This window comes from Perca flavescens, chromosome 2 (assembly GCF_004354835.1).
Source record: "Perca flavescens isolate YP-PL-M2 chromosome 2, PFLA_1.0, whole genome shotgun sequence".
NCBI lineage: Eukaryota > Metazoa > Chordata > Actinopteri > Perciformes > Percidae > Perca > Perca flavescens.
The window spans coordinates 33,993,366-34,008,833 of record NC_041332.1 but is presented as its reverse complement, the minus strand read 5'-3'; the positions used below and the strand labels follow the sequence as shown (position 1 = coordinate 34,008,833).

Sequence of the window (15,468 nt, the reverse complement as noted above, 5' to 3'; positions counted from 1 at the left end):
TATAAAGAGAGACTTCGCATTTATAATTTGGAACTAAGGAATGCAAGGCGGTCCTTTTTCTCTGACATCTGCCGTTGTGTTTTATGATTTGCTGTTGCATTTTTTTTCAGGGCCACCATACCATAGAGCCTCAGTTTAGATTGTCAGTTCCATGAGCAAGCAGCATCAAACTGTAGCAGAGAAAGCAGTTGTGAAAGCTGTAGTAACATACATGTGTCCCTGCCTGACAGTTTGAGCTTCCCTTAACCACATTAACAGAAAGAGTAAGCCATTCATCCAACAATATAAATATACATAAGTTATTATTGAAAATATCAACAACACAAAACACAAAGCAGTCAAAATGTTGAGGGATCACAAATCTGGACAAACGCTAATGTAATACTTCATGTTAGCCATGTAGTAAAAGAGTGGATGTGCACAAGCTGTCACAAAAGTGTAGATACAAATTCATGTTACAGACATAGCATAGCATTGCTCTCATTATATATATTACATGCTATAGAAGTGACATGGCCGGTTAGCTCAGTTGGTTAGAGCGTGGTGCTAATAACGCCAAGGTCGCGGGTTCGATCCCCGTACTGGCCATATAGTATTTTGTTTGGTCTAAAACTAGTCTCGATAATTTGGATCAACGTCAGTTCATTTCCAGGATAATCGTAAACGTCCAGCGCCTTCGCTGTCTTCTTAAATTCCGTTCGCTTTGAGCAACAGAAACAAACTTCCAACTAGACGCTGACCATGGCAGGTTTTGATGAAATTTGACTTGTTCAACAAGACAGGCCTACTTTGTTTCAGGGAGTAATTGTAAAGATTTCAAGTAAAGTGAATATATTATATATTGGACCTTTTTTAAAAGAATGTTTTACGGCATTTACTATCTAACTGGGACGTTTTGGGACCTAGTGTGGCAGGATTTCTGTAGACGAAATAACGTTACACAGGGCGACACACAGGTAAGGATTATGCGACTGTAAATATTAATAATGAACTCATACACAGTCTATGGTTATGTGAGACTAATGTACTAATGCCAATACCTACTGATATTCAGCGTTTTCTCTTCATTACTAATCAGTATAGGCCCTATGTGTACTAGCTAACCTTAGCTGAAAATATCTTTGTCAATAACACAATTATAGCTATAGTAATTTTCAGTATTGACACGTGCATTTAAAATCAGACTACTTGTCGTTTGATCATTCAGTTGTACTGTACAGTACATTAACTACAATACTAACAGCGACTTTCAGCGGAGGTTCCATGGTGTAATGGTTAGCACTCTGGACTCTGAATCCAGCGATCCGAGTTCAAATCTCGGTGGAACCTGTATTTTTAATGACCCTTCTTTAAATTACGTGAAAACTTAAAGGTCCAATATGTAATATTTGTACTGTAATAAATCCAAAAATGACACCAATGCCTCATCAGATATTAAGGAAACATGTTAAACTGGAATACTATCTTTTCTGACAACAATGCTAATGTCAGTATTTTTTCTTTTTGAAATTTACATTCCGTGACGGAATTTATGTTTATGTTTTGATCTGTGTGTTGTTATCTACGGCCCAGTTTGACAGGCAGGCCGGGTTGCCAGATATACCTGTAAAAACGTAAACCCAGCGCGCTACAGCTGTAACAGCCATGAAAGCAGCAAACAAACAAACAGGATCAACGGAGATAGATTCTACATGACGTAAAACAAGAAAACAGCATGTTTCTAACAGTTGCGTGACCAGAGACGTAACAACCCCCTGGTAAATATTGGAGATGTATCGCTATTTGAAAGATGGAGACAGCTTAGAGCTCAAAAGGACGCAGAGTTGGCTTATTTTCTCCTGAACAGGTAAGCATTAGCTTCATGCTAATTTATCACAGCTACTAGGGATGGGCATTTTTTGTCATTTCAACATCTGTGTACTCACATTGAATTATATAGCTAGAGTACCCGAGTTGGTTACTCGCAAAAACAATTGAGACATAGCCAGTAAAGTGATCCCGACTGGTCCTGGCTAACGCCGCCATGCTAACCCTGCTAACTGCTAACGTTACCGGGAGGACCAGGCAAGCAGCCCATGGCTGTTTACAGCGTGTAGCCTCGTCAGCGGCTGGAGCCGACAACGGTGAGTTATTTTAAGCCACGAGAGGGGCTGTAAATCGGAAAGAGGGGACTGTGAGTTTGCAGTGTGTTTAGCGATTGTTGCCGTGATTGAAGTGTGTTCCGTCGTCGGCAAGGTAGTGGTATTTTTAGCGTTTCGTATTGTAATTTTAAGCCCAAAAAGTGTGTCTGTCAGTTGGTTACAGAGCTCCGCGTGAGCACGGGCTTTTATGACTGTCAATATAGCCAGCATCTACCGTTAGCTACTCCGCTGTGCTGTGGAGTAATGTCTGGCTATGTGAGACTAGCATCTAACGTTAGCTACTCCGCTGTGCTGTGGAGTAATGTCTGGCTATGTGAGAAAAGCGTCTGGCAACATTGTTGTGAATGCTGCCGTCTCAGCTTGGCAACCCCCGTGAACTTCGAGTCTGGGCAGGAGGGGGCGGGGGAGACAACTCTCCAGTATTTTGAATTGGTAGTGCAGTAACTATTTTAACCGCTAGCTGCCAGTATTACATACAATATTACATATCGCACCTTTTAAACTGCACGTTTAATCCGTACGAGTTTTATTGAATACCATGGAGTGAATATATAGTAAATAAATATATATTTTCACACATTATGGATGGATGGATGGATTGATGTTTTTCCCCTAAATATTTCCCATTACTTGTTCTTTCTTTCTTTCCCCATAAACACTATATACAGAGAAAAATCTATATCAGCATACTTGCAGTATTTTCAGGTAAATGTGTGATTGTTTTTATTAACCAGAACACATATTTATACATTTTCCTTTTTTATTTCGATTCACAAACTGCACCAGAGTTCATATTTTTCCTTACAGCACTTCGCAAACATAACTGAAATGTTCAAGTCTGCTAAATATTTAACGCTGGTTAAAATACTTTCTTGAAACATACTTATCAACCTGTCAAATCTTTTGAACCTTTTCATTGTTAAAAAACAATTCTGTAAATAAACAAACAAACATTTTCTGTACATTTCTTACTGCAGTCTGTTTCTACATCATCCACATCCAAATGGCTACCAACAAGAAGCAGACTTGACGTTCTCAGAGTAAGAATCCAACACTTTGAAGTGTACTAAACCAAATTCTTAGCTAGGTAGGAATCATTTTAGCCAGGAGAGGAGTCTTTGTGAAGAGGAGCTGCTGTAGATATGCACCATCTCGTCCTGCAGCAGCTCAAGTGGACCCTTCCTTCATTTTTTCTGTTTTTTCTTTGATGTTGCTGCCCCCCTCTGGTAGGAACTGGATCCTGTGTTTCTGAGAGCAAGGGAAGAAAAAAAGATGTTAATTTAAAAACGCTTTGTGCAAAAGGGTGCATCCCTCCTCAGTTGCTAACTGAAAAGACGACTAGTGCACCTACGTGGGAGCGTTGTCTGGTTTCTCCGGATGAAGTATGACCACTTCCTCCTCTTCGCTGTCAGATATCTCAACCACATCTCCTGTGAATCAAAAACACATTTCCATTTTTTTTTTCCTAAATAAAACATACTCACAGAATAATCACTTATTACTAGTGCTGTCAAACGATTCAAATATTTAATCGTGATTGATCGCATTAATGTCATAGTTAACTCGCAATTAATCGGACATTTTGATCTATTCTTAATGTCCCTTGATTTCTTTTTGTCCCATTATATATTTTTTCTCATTTTAATGCTCTTATCAACATGGAAAAGTGGATCGGCTTGCTTTGTGCTTTTGTTGCCTGGCTTTGACGAGGAGGCGGAGAATTGGCATCAGCTGTGTGCGTGGCCATCAGCTGTGTGCGTGGCCATCAGCTGTGTGCGTGGCCATCAGCTGCGTGCTCGGCCATCAGCTGTGTGCTCGGCCATCAGCTGCGTGCGTGGCCATCAGCTGCGTGCGTGGCCATCAGCTGTGTGCGTGGCCATCAGCTGTGTGCGTGGCCATCAGCTGTGTGCGTGGCCATCAGCTGTGTGCGTGGCCATCAGCTGTGTGCGTGGCCAAAAGCTGTGTGCGTGGCCATCAGCTGTGTGCGTGGCCAAAAGCTGTGTGCGTGGCCATCAGCTGTGTGCGTGGCCATCAAGCGGTATTTCAGACTGGAAATGCTGCGATGATAGCTCAGTTCACAACGACAAAACACACACAGATCACTTTGGTCTTGTCAATGGAACCATTTGGCAACTTTTTTAAAGTAAACTTACCATTCAGAATCTTATTGGCGTCCATTTCGGTGTCTCGCGCTCGCCATCCACTCAAAACGTAACTTTGGCCGGCTTGCGAGCAAGTGTGTGCGTGGCCGTTGTTGTGTTTCCGGTCTAGCTAGATCCGGTGTGGTGTTGTAGTTTTTCTAACGTTACTAGTTCTTGCAACAGCATGTGAAAAAAACCACAAAGTTTGCTGGGCCAAAAAGATAAAAAAAATTGACGCCGTTAAAATGGGTTTGCATTAACGCCGTTAATAACGCGTTTGACAGCACTAGTTATTACTAGAGGTCGACCGATAGTGGATTTTACCGATACCGATAGTTAGGTTGGGCTGCATTTGCCGCTAACCGATTAATCGACCGATAGTATTTAGAATTGATACTGGATAAAACAGTTGACAAAATACATACATTTTTTTGAAAAAAGTCCAGACGCTTTTGCCAATAATCTAAATAATAATGTCATATTTATTGATATTACACCCACAGCAATGCTACACAAGCATGTGTGTTGTCTAAAACAGTTCTCCTACATATTTGGAGTCATCCAGTGCAAAAATAAACATAATGAGCATTATAATTCATATAAAGGACAAACTATTTACATTTCTTCAAAAAAAGCCCAAATGTATGCCAAATCTCAAAACAGTGACGCCATTCTTCTCTGTAGAACGGTTTAGACCTAACCTGACGTGGTCCTACTCAGATTCTAGTCAGAATGGGAGTCTGAAACCGCTCCATTGGGCTGTGATTATGGGGCGTGTTCCAACAGAACCAAGGGGGTAAGCTTCGCTTCAGAACTCGAGCCATCATGGCGCCATTTTGTTGCTAACTGGCCATCACCTCCTCTTAGCATTCCGCTGACCGCCATTTTTTTTTTACGTCACTTGACTGCGAATAACTTTACATCTGAAGCGTTTAAAGACTCTATTTGTCCGTTGTTTAGTTCCAAAGAAACACGACAATGTATAAAAGGCTCCATTACCTTGTACCTCACGTTATGGCTCCGTAGCAGAGGTTTTTGTAAAAATAGGCTAACGATTGTGTCATAACCAAGTGACTTACTGTCACATAGTAGAGGAATTACCATATAGTACAGGAGAAGCTCGCAGGCAGTTTCGACTTACATGAGCTGTTTAGGTTTAATTACTAATGTTAACTAGCATGTTAGTGATCAATAATTAGCCTGTGCCCATGTTATCTCCTTACATACACCTACAGTCTCCGTATCTGTAAGATTGGGAATGATTGAGATTTCTCTTGGCACAGCTACCAGAAGACTTCCAACTTTCAGACACGTTGCTCACGTCACATTCTCTCAGTTGGAGGCTGCGCAGTAAAGCTGGCCATCACCGGAAAAGTGCTTCTAATAGCCTTCACTGGTCTCCGTCCAGAGCAACGGGGTCTATTGGTCCATTATATACTGTCTATGAACAGAACCAGGAAAAAAAATTCCTCTGCATTCATTGGATAGACCTCCAACCAATCAGAGCAACGGAACTCAACACTGTGTATCGTCTCCATAGTAACCACTCTTTGCACAATGCATTCATTCTAACTTCCGACTTGTAGACTTTTTTGAAGCTGGATATATCATTTGTCATCATGTTAATTAACAAGTAGAGGATGAACTGGAATCAGAATTTGGGACAACAATAATAACAATAGTAAATATAAATGTGGATAACGTTAGTGATAGTGACATGCTCGCTACAGTCGCATTTCTAGAGATGAATCGGCAAAAACACATTTTATATCTCTGATTCACGGCTTTGTTCTAGCGCCGGCGCCCCCTCTCACCAGTCTCTCTCCACCATATAACGCTCCCTCTCTTCAGTCTCTCTCTCTGTCTCTCCACCATATAACGCTCTCTCTCTCCAGTCTCTCTCTATGTCTCTCCACCATATAACAGTCTCTCTCTATGTCTCTCCACCATATAACGCTCTCTCTCTCCAGTCACTCTCTATCTGCTCCACCATATAACGCTCTCTCTCTCCAGTCTCTCTCTATGTCTCTCCACCATATAACGCTCTCTCTCTCCAGTCACTTTCTATCTGCTCCACCATATAACGCTCTCTCTCTCCAGTCTCTATCTCGCTCCACCATATGACGCTAGTACCGTGCTTTTCAGTTGTTGATGCTCCTCCGCTGAGGATTTTAAAATGAATGCGCTGTCGATTCTACACATCTCAATTCTCCAGCGGCAGCCGCTAGACGGATCGAGACGATTTGGGTCGGACTTGCGTTCATTTTTGTCAGTGTTTTAACCGCTTGAGGTTAGTTAGCCTACTGCTAATGTTTAGCGTCATCTCAGCCTCGAAAGCAAGCAAACATACTGTTGTGCTGTTCTTTCTCTACTAATGCAGCATCTATTCAACAAATTAATAACTTTATAATGATATAACAAACCTTTTTGCTGTCAATGCTTTAAACGCGCATCTGATGTCAGCCTTCTCCGCACAGCGTGTGTTCTCCGTGCAGCGCGCAGTAACACGTGTCGAAAATAAACAACACGAGGCATCATTGATAGTTTTTATTTTGCCTCTAGAGGCCGCAATTGTAATGCCTGATGCCAGCAGACCCTTCTCAGCTCTTGTGTACTGATGCTGTAATGAATGACAGCATGCGCTTCTCAGCCGCTCCAGCAACGGACGCAACCTGGAAAAACTATCGGCATGGATTTTTGCCGATAACGATAGTTCCACCAATCAACTATCGGTGCCGATTAATCGGCAAAACCGATGAATCGGTCGACCTCTAGTTATTACCTAATGTTTGGGCCTGTCAGCGTGCTGGTTTGACATCGATATATGAGACTAGATATCGTCTTAGATTTCGCATCTTGTGATATGGCAGAAGTGTTGTCTTTTCCTGGTTTTAAAGTCTGCGTTACAGTAGAGTGATGTCATTTTCTTACCAGACTTACTAGCCGTTTTATTTGCCTTTATTCACTTAGTCATTATAGATGATTTATTTATCTGAAATCTCATTGTGAAAATATTTTGTGATGCACCAATAGTCAACACTACAATATCGACATCGAGGTATTTGGTCAAAAATATCGTGATATTTGATTTTCTCCATATCGCCCTGCTTTATCCTACTTTTAAAACTTTTACTTGACATAAAGATTCAAAAGAAAATGAATAACCTCCTCCGCTCTCCTCCTTTTCATGCTGTTCTTCTTCCATCTTTGTTTCCTCCTGTTCTTCACAACTGTTGTCATTTTCCTCTTCCTCTTCATCATCCTCCTCCTCCTCATCCTCCTCCTCCAGTCCCCAGGTGTTATGCAGCCCCTGCCCTACCTGGCCCACACCTGGGACAGGCACCAGTGGAGAAGGCACCCTGGTATGTATGGTTAAGGAGCCACAGAGGATATAATATGGCAAAGTGACAGTAGATACTGCTGTTATTCAGGCTCTGTAAAGGATACGTCTGAGGTGGGGCCTCGGCTTTCTGGACGATGTCATTGGCTCTGTTGGTCACATCCGTCATCTCCACTGGAGTCTCGTCCATTTTCAGGGCTGTGATTCGCTCCTGTGGCATGGACTCCGCAAAACCACACTTGCCACCCGCCTTCCTGGATGAACGGAAAAACACAGTTCTTTTGTACATCTTCTGACAACACCAGGAGGTCAAACAGCCGTCGATATGTCCACTTCCACTGTTTAATACGCAAGTGTGTGTGGTAACGTGATGTCACTGCTCACCTTGCTTTCTTATCGTTCTCCAGAGCTTTGCTGATGAGCTCCGTGATTTCAGAAACTTTGACACTGGCTATTTTACTGCATCTCATAACCTTTGACACAACACACAAAAAATAAACTGGTCTTAAACTTGGCATGAACATTTCACAGGTTTTTCAACATTAATATGCGTTCCCGCTGCCTGCCTATGGTCCCCCAGTGGTTAGAAATGGTGATAGGTGTAAACCGAGCCCTGGGTATCCTGCTCTGCCTTTGAGAAAATGAAAGCTCAGATGGGCCGATTTGGATACAGTATCAGGGGACCACTAAGGTCTATATAAAAGAGACTTCAGATACAGTATTAGGCGACCACTAAGGTCTATATAAAAGAGACTTCAGATACAGTATCAGGGGACCACTAAGGCCTATATAAAAGAGACTTCAGATACAGTATTAGGGGACCACTAAGGTCTATATAAAAGAGACTTCAGATACAGTATTAGGCGACCACTAAGGTCTATATAAAAGAGACTTCAGATACAGTATTAGGGGACCACTAAGGTCTATGTAAAAGAGACTTCAGATACAGTATTAGGGGACCACTAAGGTCTATATAAAAGCATCCAAAGAGCACCATGTCATGGGACCTTTAAGAGACTTGACCTTTATGGCTGCAAAAAACTAAAACAATTAGTGCAGTATTATGTAGACTCCACTCACCTGCTCTTTAAGCAACATGATTCCCCCGCTGGACTGGATGGAGCAGATTTCTCGGTGTTTGTTCATGGCGATCATCAGCAAGCCGTCCATCACCCGCTCCTCCCGTTCACAGGGGTCCACCAGCAGATAGGTTCTGCAGAAGAAAGCTCGGCGTGAGGAAGGATGATGTTCATCCAATAACTGGTGAGCTTGCATTGGTCTACTAAATACTTGTAGTAAAATAATGAATCCACTTTTTTTGTTTTATACACTCAGTTGCCAGTTGATCTGGTACACCTAGCTAAAACTAATGCAGCAGTCCTGCAGTATATCCTTCCCTCGTCAAGTTTCTGCCTAGCGTTGGTTGAAACTGTTTTAAGCCAGAGACACACCAAGCTGATGATCGGCCGTCGGACAGTATGGCGAGGTCGGTGACTCGAGTCTGTTCGGTGTTTTCCGTGCCGTCGGCCTTCATTTTGGCCGATTTGACATGTATAATCGGCGGGGCGAGCACTGCCGGCAGTCTGACTCAAATGACCCATCTGATTGGTAGAGTGCTAACCTGGAAACGGGGAGCGGAATGAGCGTGACTAGAGAAAATCTCTCTTTGAAAATCTTTTAAACTGACCTTTGTTGATCTGAAATGAAGACAGATTCAGCAACTGCACGGCCTATTTCTCACTTAAAGTGTTTTCAGAAACACGTTTCGGTGAACTATTTTAGTACAATATGAGATCGTATTCTGAACGCGCCGCCATGACAGTCCGTCTTTGAATTTCCGGATAAACCGGACGTGGCGTGACGCGGCCGTCCAATCAGCTGCCGGTTTTCATTTTTGGGGTGACGATACAGATTAGCGCCGCCTGCTGTTATGGAGACGTATTACGTCTCGTCTCGTCGGCGTGTTCAGAGGAACTTTTTCGATCAACTCGGGGAGACTTATCAGTCCGACTGGCTTTTCTGCCGACGGTCAGCCGTCTGGTCGGTGAGTCTGCAGCTTAGAGAGGCGTCGACTCAACTGTATGACTATGCTGCTGAATTGGATTGTGTTGTACTGACGGGTGTTTCTTTTATTATGCCCACCTCATTTATATCAATGAGGGTAGGCTAAATCCATCCCCCAAAATGACCACACAGTTGAATTAACAAGAGAGACCCTCAAATAAAACTCTGAACATTTTGGTACTTTGCACAGAAAAAGGTGTGGTGCCTTACCCTTGTTGGAAGAAGGAGAAGCTGACGCTGATGGGCATGTGGTAGATACTCAGAGGAATAGGGTCTCTCTCCTCTGGACTGTACTAAGAGAGCACGGGAATAAATACAAACATTAGAACCAACACACAGAATGAAAACACACAAAATAAAAATAAAATCGTTTTGTTTTATTTTGATAAAACGTGTTGACCGTGAAATACAACAGCATTAATTTGGGATGTAACGACGGACTCCACTCATGATTTGATGCGATTTGCGATTTTTAAGTTCACGTTACAATTTTCTCACAATATATATATATATATTTTTTTTTAACAGAATGAGCTGCAGACAAATGACTGTAAAATATTCCTTTATTTATATTAACTGTGCAAAACCACAGATGTGTCATTTTATCAAAAGTGCAGTTTAAATTCTATTTCATCTGAAATAACAAAAATGAATAATTAGATTTTTTTTAAACAAATCCCTCATCAAAATAAAAACATTGCTTCAAATAAATAAACCAAGCACACGTATTAACGTCGGAAGTAGGGCTGGGCAATATCACGATATTATATATCGATATCGTGATATGAGACTAGATATCGTCTTAGATTTTGGATATCGTGATACGACAAAAGTGTTGTCTTTTCCTGGTTTTAAAGGCTGCATTACGGTGAAGTGATGTCATATTCTTAACTTACCAGACTATTCTATTATTTGCCTTTTCTCCACTTAGACATTATGTCCACATTACTGATGATTATTTATCTAAAATCTAAGTGTGAAGATATTTTGTTAGAGCACCAATTGTCAACCGTAGAATATCGCCGCAATATTGATATCGAGGTATTTGGTCAAGAATATCGTGATATCTGATTTTCTCCATATAACCCAGCCCTAGTCGGAAGTGAAAAAAAAAAAAAAGATTTTTTATATATATATATATATATATATATATATATATATATATATATATATATATATATATATATATTTTTTTTTTTTTTTATTATCTCAACAGGTTGAAACCTTTGCACATTGATTTTTAACCGATTCACAACGCATCGTTACGTCCCTAGTATTCGTGATTAACCAGTGATCATCTGAAGTAAAGCAGGAAAGTTCCCACATCATCAAAGACCTCCAAATAACCGAGCGGTCTGGTGTTTGTCAGGCTGAGTGAAGCAGAGACACCAGCTGCTGGCTTTGTTGCCGACTCACCACTGTGACGTCGTCTCCCTGGATGCCGACATCAGGACGCCTGTAGTGGCACAGAGCGGTGATGGCAGCAATGCTGGCAGCGTCCATCAGGTTCCCATCGTGATTCAACATGTGGACATCCACTCGGATCTGCCACACCTGAACACAAACCCACGTCATCACCGAGCCTACACTGGGTATGGTTAGTTTCTCTCTTTTTTTTTTTTTTTTTCTTTTACGCTTGTGTATTTTACCTTTTCTCCAGACACCACACACAGGGACTCGGTATCAAGGCACTTGGAGTTCCTCAAGCATCTCTCCAGCTGTCTGTTTAGCTTCACGGACAACTCGGACTGTCTGGAGAGAGAGAGAAAAGCCCACAGATGATTTACACTCTCTGCACAAACAGCTGGACTAAATGAACCATGCTTCAGACACAGTCCTAGTCTGTCTTTTTTTATTTATTTTTAAGATCATTTTTTTGGGCTTTTTCCGCCTTTAATTTGACAGGACAGCTAGGTGAGAAAAGGGAGAGAGAGGAGGAAGACATTTAGGAAATCGTCACAGGTCGGATTTGTACCCTGGACATCTGCGCTGAGGCATAAGACTTGATGTACATGTGCGCCTGCTCTACCTACTGAGCCAACCCGGCCACCTAGTCTAATATGTCTTGAACTCAGTCAAAGAAGCTCAAATTGTATCACGTGACAAGAAATGTAGTGTGTAACATGTAATCTGGCCGATGTATTAATAGAAAAGTACACACAAACATACAGAATTGCAAGACCTTCCTCCACAGCGCTGCGGAGGAGGGTCTGGCTAGTCAACACAAAATTCCGGGAAGGGGGGAAAAACACGCTCTGGTTTATTGGCATTTCTTTAAACCAATCACAATCGTCATGGGCGGCGCTATGCGCCGGACGGAGCCACGGGGCCGCTGCAAAATAGCCTCGGGAAGGAACTTGTTTTGGTGGAACGTGTCTACGTTCAAAAGTAGTTTTAGTCGTGCAACAGAAAACTCTGATTGGACAGATAGTCTAGCTAGCTGTCTGGATTTACCCTGCAGAGATCTGAGGAGCAGTTAACCATAGTCCTCACAAATCCACCAGAGTTTAAAATGCCAACACAGAGACAGAGGAACGTGACGGACATCCGGCTGAAATGAGGGACATCTGGCGGAATTTCCGGCAGCACCTGAACTATCCCGGAAATGAAACGTTGTTGATATAGACGAATACAAACTCTCCTTTGTTTGTTTTCTCTCACCTGCCTGCTTCAAACGCTGGCGAGGCCATGGGTGACAGCTCGATGTTGAAGAACATGATTCCTTCGTTTGGTCGATTCTCTTTAGGAGTCACCAGTTCCCCCGACACCTGGGCCATGACCCTGTGGAGTGCAGCACACTGGTATTCCATTATCACAAAAATATAACTTCACGAATAAATAAAACATCCATATGAATTTGGGTGCATAGTGTGGGCAGTGCACACTTGGACTCTGCTGGCTTGAAGACACATTGTTCATTAGGGCGTGACTAAAGAAAGTCTTAGTCGACTAACGCTTATAACAATTTTGTCGACTAATTGATTAGTTGATTTAATTGACAGAGCTGTGCGCGTTGAGAGGTGGTTAAGACTAGCACAATATAAATGTAGTTAATTAACCATCTGTAAAACTGAGTTTCTCCACAATTAATCCTGGAAAAGCACCACTTTAAATCTTGGGTTTACCATAAATGTGCTCATAAGTTTCTTGGAAATAAGTAATTAAGCATGAATAAGCATAAAAAATGACTAATGGACTAAAGAAATCTTAGTCGACTAAGACCAAAACGACCGATTAGTCGCCTAATCGACTAAGAGGTGGCAGACCTATTGTTCATACCATTAAACTTTAGTTTAAAAGTGTATCATAATTTTTCCCTCCCAAGATACCAGATTTGTCATGCGAACTTCTAAGGTAAATGTTTATCAAGTGATGCACCAGACATCTTCAATTTCCCATCTGATATAATGGCGCAAAGAAGGAAAAAAAACATCTTACAGTAGATCTGAATGTGTAGCTACAGAAAATACACTACATGAAGCTGTCAAACTGTACAGGGGGGGAAAAGCAAAATGTAGGTGAAGATTTATGAGGAAGTTTAAACATTAACGGGGTGACTGGGTAGAAAAAACAAAACACTTTACACATATCTCGCCACATATCTGGCTTTAGCACCTTGTTTTTCCCAGATCCACAAAGCAGCATCCAAAGTCCGTCCCAAATGTGATCTTCATCTTCCTGTAGTCGTAGGTCTGTCGTCCATCCAGGCGCTGCAAGTGAGAGGACAGGGCTTTATATTGGGCACGGACAACCATTCCCCTAAAGCAGAACTCAGGAACCAAAACCCACTGAAACATGTTTTTTAATTTCCAATTACTGGAGCCTGACTTAGTGAACTGCAGTGGTTGGTACACAAGTAAAGTCACCTATATGGTCGTTATGTAATTAATTACAGAGAACGATTCTTTGTTCTGCATCTGTAGAGTATTGTTTCTCCTTTTGTGGAACGTCAATTTTGGCGTCAGTTTGACTTGTCAGTGCATCCACTTGACACAATGTTTAGAAACCGGCTCACCTTTTTCTCTTCGATAGCTTTGAGCAGGAAATCCCGCTCACAGTTAGACAGCGGCGTGTCCTTCATTTTGCGGGTTTGTAAGTGACTGCAGTTAGACTACAATAATTTAGTTCACAACTGTAAAGTTCCTGCCTCTACCCCGACAAGCATGCGGCCACCATCAACATTCTCTTAACTCTAACCCGGAAGTGCATACGACATGCCATAGTAAAGGTGGGGGAAGTCTTTTTTTTTTTTACTTGTTTAGAATTATTGTGAAATTGCTAATATGTTAGCCTATTTGTGTTTGTTTTTTTTATTGCGAAGCACTATGTCCGCTGAACATTTTTAGTAGAATATACTAAATGTAAGCTTTTACTTTGAAATGCAGCTGCAGAGCGAATTTCTGATGCCTTAAAGTGCTCCTCGTGAACTCGTAATTAGGGGCTTTCAAAGTTGTAACGATTGACAACAAGCACATTGCTGGAATATTTGCTGGGATATTGAAATGTGAATGGGTATCATTCATCATCACCTTGCTTTTGTTGGAAATGGATGGACAGAATGGATCCTGCTGCTAAGGTGTGGCTGTATTTTTGGAAGTGAATCGTCAAACGGTTATTTCGTCGCAGCAGCAGCATCTCAGTCGTCTCGCCTATTATTATTTACAACTGAAGGGGACATGTGAAGGCACCATACACTCTCTCCATCTGCGCGATGTGCGCATGCCCATTAGCAGGGATTCGCTCGCATTCGTCAACCGTACACCGGGCCAAGCCAAGCTGTCATCCACGTTATCGTCCTCTTCTCTAACCGACAACCGTGTTTTATCCCCCACTGTACACGTCGGGCCTCGGTGATACTCTTTAGACACAGCGGCCCAAACACACAAGATAATTCCCTGTTCTTTCAAAGCGGAGAAACAGCGTTTATCGAGACATCATTTTCTCTGCAAATAACAAGAAGGCGCAAGGTTTGTTTGTGGGCGCTCATTCATTCTCTCCCTGTGCGACATCACTGCTAGTCTAGCAAGCTAACTGTCGCTATCCACTAATTTCTGCTGTCTTACAAGACATTTTCGGCCACCCTTTACTTTTAAATGAATGTTTGCCGTTTGTGTTTTTAACGCCAGGGCATGTTTAATTAGTGGGCTCCTTGTATTCGAATATAGTATAAGCACATTAGTTTACTTGCAAAGCTTATGTTATGCTAACGTTTGCTGTTTATGATTGGCGCGCCAGTCCAGTTAGCATAGCAACGTTAGCTAGCGGAGCAGGTGCTGCAGCCAGAGCCGTTCATCTAAAGGAGTTTGGACATTGCAGTGGTCGGTGGCAGCCATGTTAGCTCAAACGTTAGCTACAACCTTGTCCTACGAAATATAATGTGTGACGTTAGTTCCCAAATCTGTTTAGTAATACGCTTCTCGGTATACGTGCAGTTTAATGTCCCAAATTAGCCCTAACACCTGTTAAACAGCACAGGTGGTTTAGCAGGTTCATGATTAATTAAGGACATTGTATGGGGAGTTTGGGACACTAAACTGCACGTATACCACGCTTCTCTTACATAGTGATACAAATTGCTGGCACTGTTTACGTGAACCAGAGGCTAAGGGACGTTAACCAACGGTACCCCAGTACACTCGGATTGGATTTTATTGGATAAATTAAAATAAGTGTATGGCACATAGGGCTGGGCAATATATCGATATTATATTGATATTGCGATATGAGACTAGATATGGTCTTAGATTTTGGAATTCGTAATATCGTAAATGGCTTTTCCTGG

General features: G+C 42.0%; 2 protein-coding genes, 1 long non-coding RNA gene and 2 other non-coding genes across 6 annotated transcripts in view; 4 read left to right on the top strand and 1 right to left on the bottom strand.

The window, feature by feature from the left end:
• Window positions 1-514: 514 nt before the first annotated feature.
• trnai-aau (transfer RNA isoleucine (anticodon AAU)) lies at window positions 515-588 on the top strand. The gene has a single exon. It is a non-coding gene; the product is annotated as a tRNA-Ile (tRNA).
• Window positions 589-1,257: 669 nt separating this feature from the next.
• trnaq-cug (transfer RNA glutamine (anticodon CUG)) lies at window positions 1,258-1,329 on the top strand. Its single transcript has one exon. It is a non-coding gene; the product is annotated as a tRNA-Gln (tRNA).
• A 474-nt stretch (window positions 1,330-1,803) lies between these two features.
• On the top strand, window positions 1,804-8,137 carry LOC114563897 (uncharacterized). Its single transcript, XR_003693698.1, has 2 exons — window positions 1,804-1,846; window positions 7,572-8,137. It is a non-coding gene; the product is annotated as an uncharacterized LOC114563897 (long non-coding RNA).
• On the bottom strand, window positions 2,884-13,894 carry exosc9 (exosome component 9). Its single transcript, XM_028590825.1, has 12 exons — window positions 13,702-13,894; window positions 13,302-13,396; window positions 12,348-12,467; window positions 11,336-11,438; window positions 11,103-11,240; window positions 9,897-9,979; window positions 8,703-8,835; window positions 8,007-8,095; window positions 7,730-7,876; window positions 7,448-7,641; window positions 3,493-3,571; window positions 2,884-3,389 (listed from the first exon to the last, which is right to left on the bottom strand). Exons 1-12 carry the CDS (start codon window positions 13,765-13,767, stop codon window positions 3,326-3,328), a joined length of 1,311 nt encoding a protein of 436 aa, XP_028446626.1. The 5' UTR covers window positions 13,768-13,894; the 3' UTR covers window positions 2,884-3,325.
• The window catches only part of clgn (calmegin), an 18,687-nt gene continuing 11,882 nt past the window's right edge, over window positions 8,664-15,468 (top strand). Inside the window, exons 1-2 of one of the 2 annotated variants that reach the window (XM_028590812.1) lie at window positions 8,664-8,885; window positions 11,056-11,278. The gene's annotated coding sequence lies outside the window, so the exon portion shown is untranslated. Of the gene's footprint in view, window positions 8,886-11,055; window positions 11,279-14,386; window positions 14,654-15,468 lie in introns of those variants that run through there. The other variant, XM_028590801.1, reaches the window with a different exon arrangement.

What these genes read in the sequence shown, in the direction of transcription:
- exosc9 (XM_028590825.1), bottom strand. Translation starts at nt 13,767, where the DNA reads ATGAAGGACACGCCGCTGTCTAACTGTGAGCGGGATTTCCTGCTCAAA. An exon ending in AAGCTATCGAAGAGAAAAAG is followed by an intron (nt 13,397 to 13,701) that starts GTGAGCCGGTTT and finishes TCTCACTTGCAG; the next exon opens with CGCCTGGATGGACGACAGAC. An exon ending in GCCGAGGCCCCACCTCAGAC is followed by an intron (nt 7,642 to 7,729) that starts GTATCCTTTACA and finishes CATACATACCAG; the next exon opens with GGTGCCTTCTCCACTGGTGC.